General features: G+C 39.0%; 1 protein-coding gene across 2 annotated transcripts in view; it reads right to left on the bottom strand.

The window, feature by feature from the left end:
• Nucleotides 1-11254, bottom strand: part of wdr70 (WD repeat domain 70) — a 35919-nt gene extending 24665 nt beyond the window's left edge. Inside the window, exons 1-9 of one of the 2 annotated variants that reach the window (XM_020618643.1) lie at nt 11158-11254; nt 9831-9893; nt 9629-9712; nt 9434-9539; nt 9115-9322; nt 8276-8335; nt 7906-8039; nt 6801-6954; nt 3541-3617 (exon numbers count right to left, since the gene is read on the bottom strand). In XM_020618643.1, the coding sequence (XP_020474299.1) occupies nt 3541-3617; nt 6801-6954; nt 7906-8039; nt 8276-8335; nt 9115-9322; nt 9434-9539; nt 9629-9712; nt 9831-9893; nt 11158-11182 (911 nt within the window). In that variant the 5' untranslated portion in view covers nt 11183-11254. The remainder of the gene's footprint in view (nt 1-3540; nt 3618-6800; nt 6955-7905; nt 8040-8275; nt 8336-9114; nt 9323-9433; nt 9540-9628; nt 9713-9830; nt 9894-11157) is intronic. The other variant, XM_020618644.1, reaches the window with a different exon arrangement.
• Between the last annotated feature and the right edge of the window lie 2550 nt (nt 11255-13804).

Genomic DNA, 13804 nt, shown 5'->3' with positions numbered 1-13804 from the left:
TATGACTGTAAAATAAATTTTCTTCAAAGAAGGATACATGACTCCTTAAAGGTAAGGTATGGTATGGTATGTGTGTCCTTGGCCAGGATATGGAACAAGTGCATAGTAAGGCAGGAAACGTTTGGAGACGAGCTGGACTGTGGATGAACCAGATGTATCAAACTGTGTGAATTGCCCCAACATGCTCACACACACTTTGCAGTGTCTGTCCTCACTCTTCATCCCTGTTTGGTCATGCAGATTTCACTTAGTTGGCCAGCAGTAATGCTTCTGTTCCTCAAAAAATCTAAAGTAAGCTATCACCAAACATTTGGCTGACAGCACTGAAAATAGCTGACCTACTTAGATGACAAGATCAGTATGCTAGGACTTATACAAATGTACACAAAGCTATAAAGAACACTTTGAGCACAAATGCTGGCTACTACAGCGCAACAAAGCATCACTGACTACAACGATTCATCGAAACAGCAGGTCATGAATCTGCTTTGTGTGACTATGGATTTTTGTGAATACTCTCCAATGATAATTCCTGAATGTGACACATTTTGTTTGGAGACCACAATAAAGACATACACTTTGTTCCTCAGCGGTAAAAGGAACTGCTATATTGTCCTCTGGGTCTCCTTGAACACAACTACACGTCCAAGTCCAGCTGCAGCCCTGGCCAGCACGAAGGGAATCCCTGGTATTCAAACCTCCTGGAAACATTCTTCAAATTGTGTGTATTAGTGTGTGTACATGTGCAAGTGTGTCTCCAGACCGAACAGAAGTAACATGTGGGCCCAATTAGAAAGTCGCAGTTTGTCCTATCTTCTGCTCCACTGGCTGAAATTTCAGTCACAAAAAGAGCATAACATGAATTTTTGATCGTACTCCTGGGCCACTATAACACCACATAAAGTTTTCCACAGTGTTACAGTTTTTGACACTACTAGACAGTAAAGTCTGATTACTTTTAATTGACCTCATTCACTTGATTTTTAAGTATTACTGTTTAACATTTTGTCCTTTAGAAAGGACTACAAGTCTCAAAATATACTAACAACAAAGTCTCAGCCATATTTTTAGTTTACTTCAAGTTCAGTCCTGCCAAAGAACTGGCTCCACCGGGAACAGACCCAGCACGTACTGCCTTCACTTTCTGAGAAATAAATCTGTGGTTTTCAAACAGGTGCTCAGTCTTTCAGCAAAGACTTAGCTGAATGGGCTCTATGCTTAATACGCATTTGGCCTTGTTGGATCAAACCTGAATAATTTTGGAAAACATACAATCGTACAAAATCTAAAATGAAACGAATGAAAACTGTGAAAAGCTGACACATTTACACAAGTCTGAGCAGAAATGCTTTTCACTGACCAACTTGAGTTGCATAGTTCCCCAAGTCCCTTTCAACCCTCAGTGTACTGGGACAATCACTACCACCCTGCTGCTGCTTTATTAAACTACTTTATCAGTGCATCCCTCTCATCCACTTCCACTCAGAGAAAAAAAAGTCTGAGTTAATAAAATCATTCAAGGAGAAGGGGGGGCAGTTCTCATGAATGAGATTCCATACAACTGAGAGGACCTTTAATTAAGGAGCTGGGCGGTCCAGTGACCATGCTTAATAACCTATTCAAATAAACACAACAAAAGACTCTAACTAGGCTGACACAGGAAGAAAGACCTGTGGAAATCTAGGTGTTGGTCTGATGTTTAAGCAGACACAGCCAGTAGCAGGGACCCACTGGTACTATTGGCCAACAGCTGGTGTAGTCACAAGGGGCCCACTAACGCTGCCTAGCTTGTGTGGAGGTCATACTTATGCAAACGATGGCATGAAAGTAGACAGAGCAGCATACATGAGATGGTGGTTAGGGGAAAGAAAGAACAATACATTGATTGATGATCCTTCTATAGGAAGTGACTAATTCATGTGGACTGAAAGCCTACAGTATCCTCAGGTTGCACATTGTCCCCACAACCCCAAAGGTCCACCTAGTAAGGGACAGTAGCAATTCAGGCCATAAAAAAGTTTTAGAAAGAAATAAATACAGATAGCCCTAGTTCCAATTTTCAAGAATAAATCTGCTTAGTAAAATGCAAACCCCCCACATATCTGGATGATCAGCAAATACCTGGCTGCCTTTTGTCTAGCTGAACATGCAAACACAGCAGGTATGCTCTAAAAATACATGCATAGTAAAATCTTGAATGCTGACGATGCTTAAAAAAAACTGCTGAAATTCACTGGAGATATAAGTAAGACTTTTGAATCAACAAGTGAGACAACTGAGGGGCAGTAGAAGCACCAAGAAAGTAAAGCACAATCAACGGTAACCCCTGCGCTGCACTACACATTGCCAACATGATAAGTAACAGAGCACTATGGGAGAACAAAGGTTAGATTGACCTCTTCCAACTATAACTACAGGCAATGCCTTCCTCTCTTCATCACCGACTCTTCCCATCTCTGAGATGCGGGCTGCTACGCTGAGCTGCTACTGTGAAACCACCTCACATGCAGCTGCTCTGCTTGTGAATGGCTCCCTGTACGCTCACTATTCTCCTGTGAGCTGGCCAGGGCCGACACCCGGTGTTAACGTGCCAGAGGATGATTTCCAGAGCCTCTGTAAGAGCAAAATAAACCAACCGCCACATCTGGGAGAGCAGTAATACTCGTAAACACTGGGCTGTGGCCTGCCCACAAAGTAGTGCCATTGTTTCCACTTAATGATGATAGCCCTTGGTTTCTGCACTGCTGCCTGTCACAGTCACTTAGACTCATCACTGTGATCTCATTCAAAGACACACATCTTCAGTCACAAATATTTGCACACACCTATGCATAAAGCAGAGGCTTACAACTTTTGCAGTTGACTGATAAAGTTGTGCTAACTAGAATAAAAAGACTTTAAATATGTATGGGTATGTGACATCTTTCTCTCTCCAGCAGCACTGCTCTGGTCCAAATTACTGCATACAAATGAAAAGCTACATTTGGACAGCATCCCAAATAAAACGTGCCATGTGACAAAGCACAGCTGTGAGGTCAAGCTATCCCTTCCAGAGGCATGGTCTGGACTAAAAGAGTCCCTGCTGGTGACAAAGCAGAGGAGAGTAAAGGAAAGTCTGTTTAGATGAGCAGGTTACTGGAATCCAAATAAATGATGGATAAGTAAATTATGATATTCAGTAGGTGTGTCTATGAATGTCATCATTAAATAGGCACCACAACCACCAAATCTCACAAAAAGTGAGATTTATTATTTACAGTTAAAAACAGCCAGTGCTGTCATAAAAGAAAAGAGGCAGCGTACAGTATTTCTGGTACTTATAAACATATCTCTCATTTCATTTAAGCAGATACTGTTAAGATCCATTCCAAAGTTCTTAAATAATTATTAGTAGTAATGACACATTTTAATATTTGTGCCCAGACATGTAGTAGCATTTTGGCAAGTGTTTGTCTTTACAGCAATTCACATGATTATACATGACTGTTTATGCTGTATTAGGCTTTGTACAACAGCTCAGAGCAGCTATTTAAAACTCACCCATCATTGGAGCAGGTCATGAACTCTTCTTTAATCTTGGGATGCCAGCAGCCACAATTCAGCATAGCAGTGTGGCCCTGAAAAGAGCAGAAATTGAAATATAACCATATACATTTAACAGTCACTAAATTGTTACTGACCAGTTTCTAGCATCCGGTTGTTTTGAGGTTGAGCACATTCAGTGAATCATGTGGTTTATTGTAGGTCCAGTCTGCACCGTGAACATTTAGTTGCCATCTACCCTAAAACTGTTTCCAAACTCATTTAGTATTTAGGGTCCAGCTGTAGCAGTTGAAAACCAGTAAGAGCTGGTTGTCAAGAGGAACTAATGATGTGGATTTATTTTACAGTATTGCTCCACACAAATTATGTGCAAAAACACCTGTTGTTCATCATTGTTAAATCTCAAGCCAAAACTGCTACATAAAGGGCCACCAGTAAATTATTTCAGGGGTGCTCTTTGGTTTTTGTGCAGAATGCTGATGCAGTTTCAGAATGATGTAGTACGGTGCACCATCAACCCTGTGTCCACATAGACATGTGCAAAAGATCCCAGCAATTATTAATTCTTTTACTTCATCTGAATGCACCTTATAGTGTGGTGTCGTATCGTATTGACTAGACACTAGTGTCCCTCATTCCCTCTGATGTTAAGGTACTCAAAGATTAGTCTTGGGGAGAGTGGAGTAAAGGGGTACAAAGTATAATGAGAACAGTGAGAATCCACAGTCTGCCACAGCTTTCCTAATAATATTAGGTACCTGCTCATGCATGTTGCTACTGTGTGCTGTCATGTAATTGTTGCTTTTAATTTATATTCAGTGTTTTATGTAATTTACTCAAATGTTTTGTCTAATGAATGAACACATTTTGGTACAGTTCAGTTTTATTCCTCTTTACCACATCCTTAAGTTCTGTTAACATTAACATCAATAAATAAAAATGTAGAAAAGCATTTCTCATCAATGCTTGACATTTTTTGATACTCAGTGTTAATGGAGTATATCGACCAAGAAATAAAAATGTAGAAAAGCATTTCTCGTCAATGCTTGACATTTTTTGATACTCGGTGTTAATGGAGTATATCGACCAAGGCCATAGAAGTATCGAAGTGCGATACACAGCATTGGCCTTGCCTTACATCTGAGTCAGTGAACTCTGAAGCAGTGCAGAAGGCTGTGTCATAGCTTCAAACAGCAAGCTTTTAACAGTTTAACTTTTAAACATTTCCTCTGCTAGGGTAGTCCTGTAGAGAAATACTCAAAACAAATTACTTCAAAGCAGGATAACCCAGACAGAGCCCTCCCCCACTGCCTGGTCAGAGAGGAACACTTGACATACCGCTGTTTGACAGGAAGCTCAAGAAAGCACAGCCTTGCCTGAACAGAAGTTGACCAAATGAAATGGGTATGTGGGCATAAGGACGAGAGGTCTGCCTGTTCACTGTCAAATACTTTAAACACTCCACTTTAATAATCAATTAAAGAGACCTGCCTAGCTCTTGCTGTTCCAGGACTGAAAAGGATTGAAAACAAATTGGCAAGTTGTTAAATTTTATGGGTAAAGTGCACAATTACTATCTGATGAGGTTAAAGCTCAAATGGGCTGTGACCAACTCACATGTTTCTGCGCTCTGTACAATAACATCAAAATAAACAGAATCATCCATCATAAGAGCTTCATAATTGGGGTGAAGGAGCCACTACCTTCATAAACAAATCTGATTCCTCTTCCTTAACAGTTTAGGATGACAAATTGCCAAAGACTCAAGAGAAACAGCCTGATAATCACCCTGACATTAAACACAAATAGAGCATGTTAATGACAAACAGAGCCAAGAACAGAACGCTTCCTGATAACAAAAAGCTAACTAACTGGGGACTTGCATGCTCATCCTACTGCAAATCTCTCTGGATGAGTTAAGAGGCAAGTAATTGTCAACAGAGGTAGAGTGGAGGCAAGGACTTAATAATCACATGTGACGCAACTAATCGACTGGGATGCTGTCAGCAGGCCAAAACACATTTTCATTGACCCAAACCCTCCCATCAGCTCCAGATGGGGCTGAGCAGGACAGGAATGTAGGACATCCAGGAAAACACTACTTGCAATCAATGGGACTTCACTTATTCAAGTCATTCATATGGGTGGTATTAACCATGTTTAAATGCACTGCAGATGGCACAGATGGTTAGTAACCACCAACACAGCTTTTTAAAACACAGTAAAAGCCAAACATGGACACATAATTAGCATCCTTCTTTGTAGATCCAAGAACAAGCAAGAGATCAACCGCAACAACCTTGGAAGCATGTGTTCTTCTCCCTAATACTGCCTCTGGCTGGTCACACAGCATAGGCCATTATCCTTCCATACAAAAACAGACCAGCTCATAGCTACACCTTGCTACTATTATGAGTTGGCAGAGTTAACCCAGAGAGCAGAGGAAAGCATCCATCCAGCCTGTGTTTAGAGTTAGCAGTCACTCTTGGGCATACTGCTGTCACTATACAAATAAAAACTTGCATACCTATAACATGTTCAAGATAAATGCCAGTTTATTAAATTCACTGTGTTTTATAGTTTTGGCCATTGTTTCAATAGGTAATTACAACACTATACTAAGTTTATTGTCACTGAAAAGAAGCTGGAAAGAATAAAAATATGAGCAGTTAGATGATCAGGCAGGTTTTAAACAAATCCCCAGATTAGTTAAGCTTATTTAGGAAAAAAAGTGAAATTTTAATGTTTTAAAATCTCTGCTGTAAACATTTATTTCAGTCTACAGATGAACTTCGTGGTTCAACGGATAGTTGTAGCCATGACACTGGGGTGAGTACAGCATTAACATAATCAACTGAATCAAAACAACAAAGTAAAACCCAACTTTTATCTTTTAATCTGAAAGTAAGTAATAGAACAGTTATGCCTTTTTGTACGTCAGGCACTGTGCTTCAGCACATTCAAACAGAAATAAATAATGGGCATTACATTATAGTGCTAGGTCTCAGCTTTGAGTATGTTTACATCAATATAGAAAGAAATGTGTGGCTAAGGGCTACAGTATACAGTTCTCTCTATACTGACATGAACCTACTCAAATTAAAGCTGAGGCCTGGAATGGCTTTAACATAGTAGCTACTGTTTCATTTTAAATTGAGTGTGCTGAAGCACAGAGCCTGAAGAAGAAAAAAAAAGAACGAGTAACCACCCCAATATGTACAGTCTGGACTGTAAATACGAGCACTGCTTTGGCATACCTTGGTGTTGGCCATATCCACAATGTACTGATCTCCTTTCACACATTCCATGACACTGAAGCCATCACGGTCCAACACCTTGGCCTGTGCGTTACCAGAAACCACCAGGATGACATCTCCAGTGGCGCTGTACTGAAGGGAGTGGATCTGATGGCTGAGGGGAAACACACGTGCAACACACATAAAGAGAACATCTGACGCAAAGAAGAAACTTTTACTTTGCATTTCAGTGGTGCTGATAAGTTCTGGTAAGTGTCTTGCTGTCTGTTTACAAGCTGTGATTGTACTAGATTTCTGGACCAAAACCATTGTTAGAGAAGAAGTTTTTACTCCTTCAAAGGACCAGGAACAAAAGCAAACAGTAGATGCATGCAGCTATAAGAACAAAACAACACAACATCTGATGTTGATCTGATATTTGGTCCGTTTGATCTTCAACAAGCAACACACTAAACCATAAGAGAACATAATGAAAAACACAGAGCTAATGAGCACAATGAAACCTGTTATTGCAGACATGTATTGGACAAAAAAATAGTAAGGTATGCACTTTATATGTGTATATAGGACTTATTGTAATGGATATGTAATTTTTCTTGAAAGTGAGGCTGGCATCGATGCTTTTTTTTAGCAAGAAGCACTACATAGCATAGCTCACAAGTTGAAACTCAGCAGCACAGCTTTCTATATGAAGCTTATCTTGTGCCAACCAAACAGGTTAATGGATCACAATGTAATCATATTAAATGTGGAATATATTTTTGTTTATATGAGGAAGCCTGCTCCAGCTTAGCCCACTGGTTCCTTCCCAAAACCAAAAAAGGGTTTAATCTTTGATGATGGCTTTACCGAAACACAGAATAAATATGTGCAGACACACAAACACCCACATATCTGACCCCGCTGCTTTTGAAAGTCTCATGTTGAATGAAAAAAAAAAAAGGATGTCAGAGTTAACATGAGGCTTAATGAAGCTCAACAATTGTGTGTTTGTTTATGTGTGTACACTTTGGCACAGATATGCAAAAAGTGTGCGGGATGTTAGTATTAAACTAATTAACCAAATGTTAAGCAACTGTGTTGATGTTCTCAGAAAGTGACTCACCATTCACAGGGCTGCAAGGATCTGAAGGACTGCAGAGCCTGATCCATCCCAGCAAAATCCCAGAACCGCACATCATAATCACTTCCACCAGTCACCAGACGGGCTCCAGAAGGGTCTAAGCCAAGAGCTGACACCTGAGGAGACAACCATCTTATTTATACAACTAAAAGACAGAATCTAAGCCTGACTGATTCATTTTTAAATTATATTATTATCACTAAATTTAAAGAGAACTCAAAACAAAATTCACCCCTTTTTCTCACTGTTACAAAAAATCAAGCAAAACAGTTTTGCTGCTGCTCTTATTGCAAAAATTCAACACAATGTTATGTAAACTTGGCTGAAAAGTGCTGAAAGTAGAAGTTCTTACCGTCTTGGTGCCATGCTGCAGAGTGATCTCATGAGTGTCTGGAATCTTCTTCACTGGATTCTGTTGAAGAATGTTGAGATGAATAAAAGGAAGCAGTAAAAGAAGATAAGGGTGAATCAGATGTGTGGTTATAATGTAGCATTTCATTCCACTACACATGATATTTAAAGTGTAATTGGCTGCATGACAAAAAAAGTCAGGAATCACAGTCATCTGCTGTAAATTACTGACTAGTGAAAGTGAACGAGCACTTCACTCAGTGGCTGCAACATATATCACTGTACTGCATAAACGAATATATCACCTCATTTTTGAGTAATGCTGCATTTTATATGCCGAAACATATTAGGTGGAAGGAAAATATCAGCCTGAGAAATAAAATAATTACAAAGAATCAACAGTACTACTGTTCATCAACTCAGCATGACAGCTGTCTCATCCTTTATAGTGTAACTCACATCAAAGCCTATATTTGCTTGTGCTGCCATCTAGTGGTGAAATCTTAAAAACACCTAAAATACAGCACAAATTGGTGTCTTTACAGACCTTTTTAAGAAGACATTTTGACATGTCAGCGTAGGAAAAGTGCAGGGTAAGTAATACAATTAATGATGGCTGGATTCCATTTATCCTTATATTGTGCATGCTTTATAGCCGTCATGTCTTCCTGAGACATATGAATAGAACAGAGCAAAAAACCTATGTGCGAGAGCAAGACGACAGATGGGGAGTTTTTAACAGAATAAAAATTGAACCAGATTCAGGACCTGGAACTACAGTGAATATTTTTTTAAATGTTCATGTTATGAATTGTGTTAAATGGATCATTTCAGACATACATCATCATCATCATCGTCGTCATCTTGTGCTTGCTCTTCATCATCATCATCATCACTGTAAGCTGTGCTGCCTGTGTAACCCGGTGGGAGAGGTGGCCCCACAAGCTCCTCCTCCTCCTCCACTGTATGTTGAGGAGGTACAGGAGGCCCAATAAGCTCTGACTCTGAGTCTGAGCTACTGTCACTGCTGCATTCACTCTCCTGTTTTCTAAAGAGAAAATAAAATAGAATTTTCAGACAATGCAAAAAATGTATCCTACAGTTGAACTGTATAATTGTATATTCACTCAAACACAAAAACTCAGAAATCCCATGTGACCTGGAAGTAGCAGCTGCAGCTTTGTCTCTCTGACTGTGGACTGATAACTTGACTGCCTTGGAACTCTCCCCTTCCTCCTCCATCTGACTCTCCTTCTCTCGCTCCTCTAAGGATACCACAAATACAATTACATGCTTGCTGGCAAACAAATGATTACTAAACAGCTTAACATATGCTGCTTGATAATAAATTTACCTATTATATGCTGACTCCGCTCAATGGCTGTGCGTCGTGTCTGTTCAAAAATGGCATCAAGGTCAAAAGTGCGGGCCTTCTTACCTGGAAAAAAAAACAACAATGAACTCAGAACTCATATTGGTATTTTATAATTTATAAAATACCAATTAATAAAATAAACATGTCAGAATTCTGACTACGGTTGTGGAACCTTACATACCAAACCCAGAAAATCCCATGACAGATGCAAAGTCTCCACCACCACTCATCTTGCTGGATGATGCTAAAAAAGCCAGTACAGTATTAAAAATTACAATTTGCTTTTTACCTGAATGTTAAAAAATACAGGGTACAGCTCTCTTGGTTGTGTTGTTTACTTTGTAAGTAAAGAAGATTCAAATACAACTGATCCTGTGAAAGGTTATTTTTGCTGAAGGAGGGGGATTCCTCTAAGGAAAAGGAATTATACTGAGTATAACTGTGTCGAGTTGTGAAACCGTAAAACAATTCAACAACAATATAAAGGACCCTGTCATATCAAAATAACAGCAGGGTTCACCAAGTTACACTTTTTTAGGACCTTTATTGTCACACAGAATGTAATTTAATACCAATTTCATGTATAAAAAATATCAATGGAAACCAGTAGGGATGATATAGCCAGGAATTATTTGCCAAGTATTAATTTACTGAATTGATTTACTGTTTTAATTTAATTTACATTATTTATTTAATGTCATATTTCATGCAATTTTTGTGATTCTTTCCCAGCTGTATAAAATAACTCCTAATATAATCAAATAATTACATGCAACCTGGACAAGCATATGCAGTCCAAACCTGAGGGACGAATAGATAAGTGGACTATAAGCACAATTTATTTTCCTTATTAAAATCACAAACAAAAACATTTTATAGCCAGCATTACTGTCTGTGGCAGTCTAAAAAACACAGGATTTGTAAATACATTTTTATTTATGCTTTGTATGGCTTTTCATTAACTGATACCCAGCAATAGTCATTAACAAAACTATAACAATATGAAACACATGGATGTAAGTTTCATGTGGGTAACCTATCGTTAAATGTACACAAATAACAGGGTGCATTAAATATCTCTGTACCACATATTTGGAATTTTATATCTGTAGAAGCATGAAAATCTGTCTCCATCAAAACCCATAACAAAATTCTTATGTAAAATATCAGTATGTCTTGGCTGTTAACGTTAGCTAATAATATGTGTCATTTCAGCTTGAATAAAAAATAGATTTAACGTTAACACTGGTAAGAATTTTTCTTGTTTACAGGTGCAATTTTTAAGACAATTAAATATTTTAAATGATGTGAACACCACGACACCATACTATAACAAACATGCTAACAAAAACTGTAACAGTGTCCTTCTTTTCACGTGCTGGCTTAAAGTAGCTGGCAGACAAATGTCACACAAACGGCAACTAATGCCCTTTATAGCTGCACATGTATGTAAGCCGTGTAACATTAATACACAAAACTATATACGTATGATAGCAAAAACCTGATACCTTCGTCCACTTCGTTGGGATCCATGTTTTCAAATACGACCGTTACCTTTGACCCCCGGAAGTTCTTCTTCTTCTTCTTCTTCTTCTTGTTCTTGTTCTTCTTCTTCTTCTTCTTCTTCTTCTTCTTGTCTTTTTGGTGGTGCGTTCGTAGCTCAGTAGCGCCACAGCTGACCTGCCTGCATGCTATATAATGCATTTCCTTTCTAGAAACATATAAAGGAGTTTCTGTTAAAGCTTTTAACAGGAAGGAAAAGTGGTTAAATTCAAGCGATTAAAAGGTGGTTTTCTTTCAACATGAAGTAACAAGTACAGTGTGAGCTTATATTGAAAACTGATATCCCTGCCAAACACCAGAGGATGCTCAACAATGAGGAGGTGCAAAATTTAAAGTGTAAAAAGTTTTCTGCTTGCATTAAATTTTTTTGGAAATGTGTCTGTGTGATATATAGTGATAATTTAAAATATAGGTAGCAGCAATTACAGTCTTGTGCTCTGTGATGGCAGATGTAGACTATAATGACTGTTCAAGTGTGTGTGTGTGTGTGTGTACCAGCATATATCTATTTTGCATCTGTGTGGATTTATTCACTTAAATTTGTTGAAATGGGAATGAGGAAAATCATCTCAAGAGTGTCAAATGTTATTGTCACTGTGGTTGTTTTTCTCGTTTAACTCGTGTTCATTGGTTACGGGTCGCCTGTAAAAAAAAAAAATGTCAGGATTAAGGTTATGCAGCACTGTGTATTTGTGCAATGAAGACAAGAAACAGAGGTCCTCATAACGATGCTGGAATTTATTCTGATGAATGAGGAGCACTGTTGGCTCACTGCAGATCTCAAGTAAACTCCGTCTGCAGGTCTATATGTACCTTGGCTCCTTCCTCCTACCTATTACAGGGTGACTCAGTTTATGAAGTTTCTCTCAAATGTACATACAAACACACACATATACCTAGTCCTCATTAGGATGCCAGTAACATTCTTTCCCACTCAGCTCATCAGACTTAAGGTCACTGTGAGTGGCAGTGGCAAATGGTGCCACTCAGCCACCTTCCACCGCAGGAGATTTGATAAGTGTGAGTACTGCAATCACACAGATCTAGACCATTACTTGGATTTATGTATGAGGGTGGCAGCTGTTCTCGTGTCCCACATGTGCACACCATGAACATACGCATGTGGGCCGGGGTTTTTATCAACCTTGGAAGAATTACACTACAGAATTAGACTATATATTTCTCAAGCGACTTCCTCCTGAATTTAAAGAGTAACTCTCACACAATTGATCACACACATGCTTTTACATTGATACACCCTTTTTGGTTTAAATTGCTGGATGAATGACATTATCTTCACACACCTTTTTTGTTATGGCTGTCAGTCATTGCTTACGCTTCATATTTACATGCTTGCTTACTAGCTTTGTCCCTGAAATCTCACTTGATCCACATCAAGAATCAATTGGTGGTGAACTGTCAGCATGTGAGATGTTGGCATTCTTTCTAAAACCCAGGAACAGTGATGCTGGAAAAACCACACTGAATGTTAAACAGACTTATTGTCTGTGAGAGCCTTGTTTACTTTGCTCTAAATTGAGACAAGTAGCTGGTCAGTAGAAGCTTGATTTTCTCTCATGTCAGAGTGCCTTTTGGGGTTAAGATGTTCACTAGCTGAATATTTATTTAAAGCTCTTTCACTGCAGCAAAGAGGGAATCGAATTTGAATTTAGGTTGACCTTTTTTGCACTGGTGTAACACAGATCACATAATAAGTGTATGCATTAATACATGAGGGTTTTGTTGAGCTGACTGTTTTGCTGTAATTTGATTCTCTTGAAGTTAATGGCAGTTGAGTGCATAGCTTTTTTAAAGGTTTTGAGGCATGCTGGAATCCCTGTGTAGCACAGGAAAACATGAAAACTAAAGCAGCGTGACTGTATTTATCTACTGTTTTTACACAATATTAACAGAAAATCTAACATTTACTCAAATGAGCTCACATATTTTCTGTCTTTATTAACTGCAACTGTCTTAGATTCACTGCATTGCGATGGTTTTATTTGTCAGCTTCAGTAAAAAGTTGTTGGAAGTGGGTGGAAGTCAGTGTCTAATGCTACATCAGCTGTTTGAACTTGCACAATAAAGGGAAGTTAGAGTAGTGCTGTGATCGATAACTTCTCCCATCTCTATCCACATGGACTCTGTTCACAAGCAGCACTTTTTTCCTGTTATGGGTAGTGGGGAAAGAGAGGGATGCATGCAACAGTTATTTTGTATGCTACTTAACCACAAAGCCACCAGTAGTTTTCACTATTTTGACTGAAAAATGTATACTGTATTTGCCCTTTGCATACAACACTGTCAGTATGGGCCCATGGAAAAGATGTCGCAGTGACGATGACTTCAGTACCTGTAAGTCAACATGCAATGTCAGAATCGGGAGCTAAGGAATGAAATATATCACTGAGGGTAAACAAGTGTGTGTCGCCTTTTTTGATTTGTGTTTTTCAATGGCGCAGACAGCTCCCTGGCTGAGCAGCTCAGTGGAATAGACTCCTTAGTAAACAGTGGAGACTTCTTCTCCATCCCACAGGTCCAACGTACAGTGAGTCAGGTTCCGGCTTCCACTGGGTACCCTTGTCAGTATAG

Source organism: Monopterus albus, unplaced genomic scaffold (genome assembly GCF_001952655.1).
Source record: "Monopterus albus unplaced genomic scaffold, M_albus_1.0 scaffold208.1, whole genome shotgun sequence".
Classification (NCBI taxonomy): domain Eukaryota; kingdom Metazoa; phylum Chordata; class Actinopteri; order Synbranchiformes; family Synbranchidae; genus Monopterus; species Monopterus albus.
The sequence above is the reverse complement of the archived record's forward strand: the minus strand, read 5'-3'. Positions and strand labels throughout refer to the sequence as shown.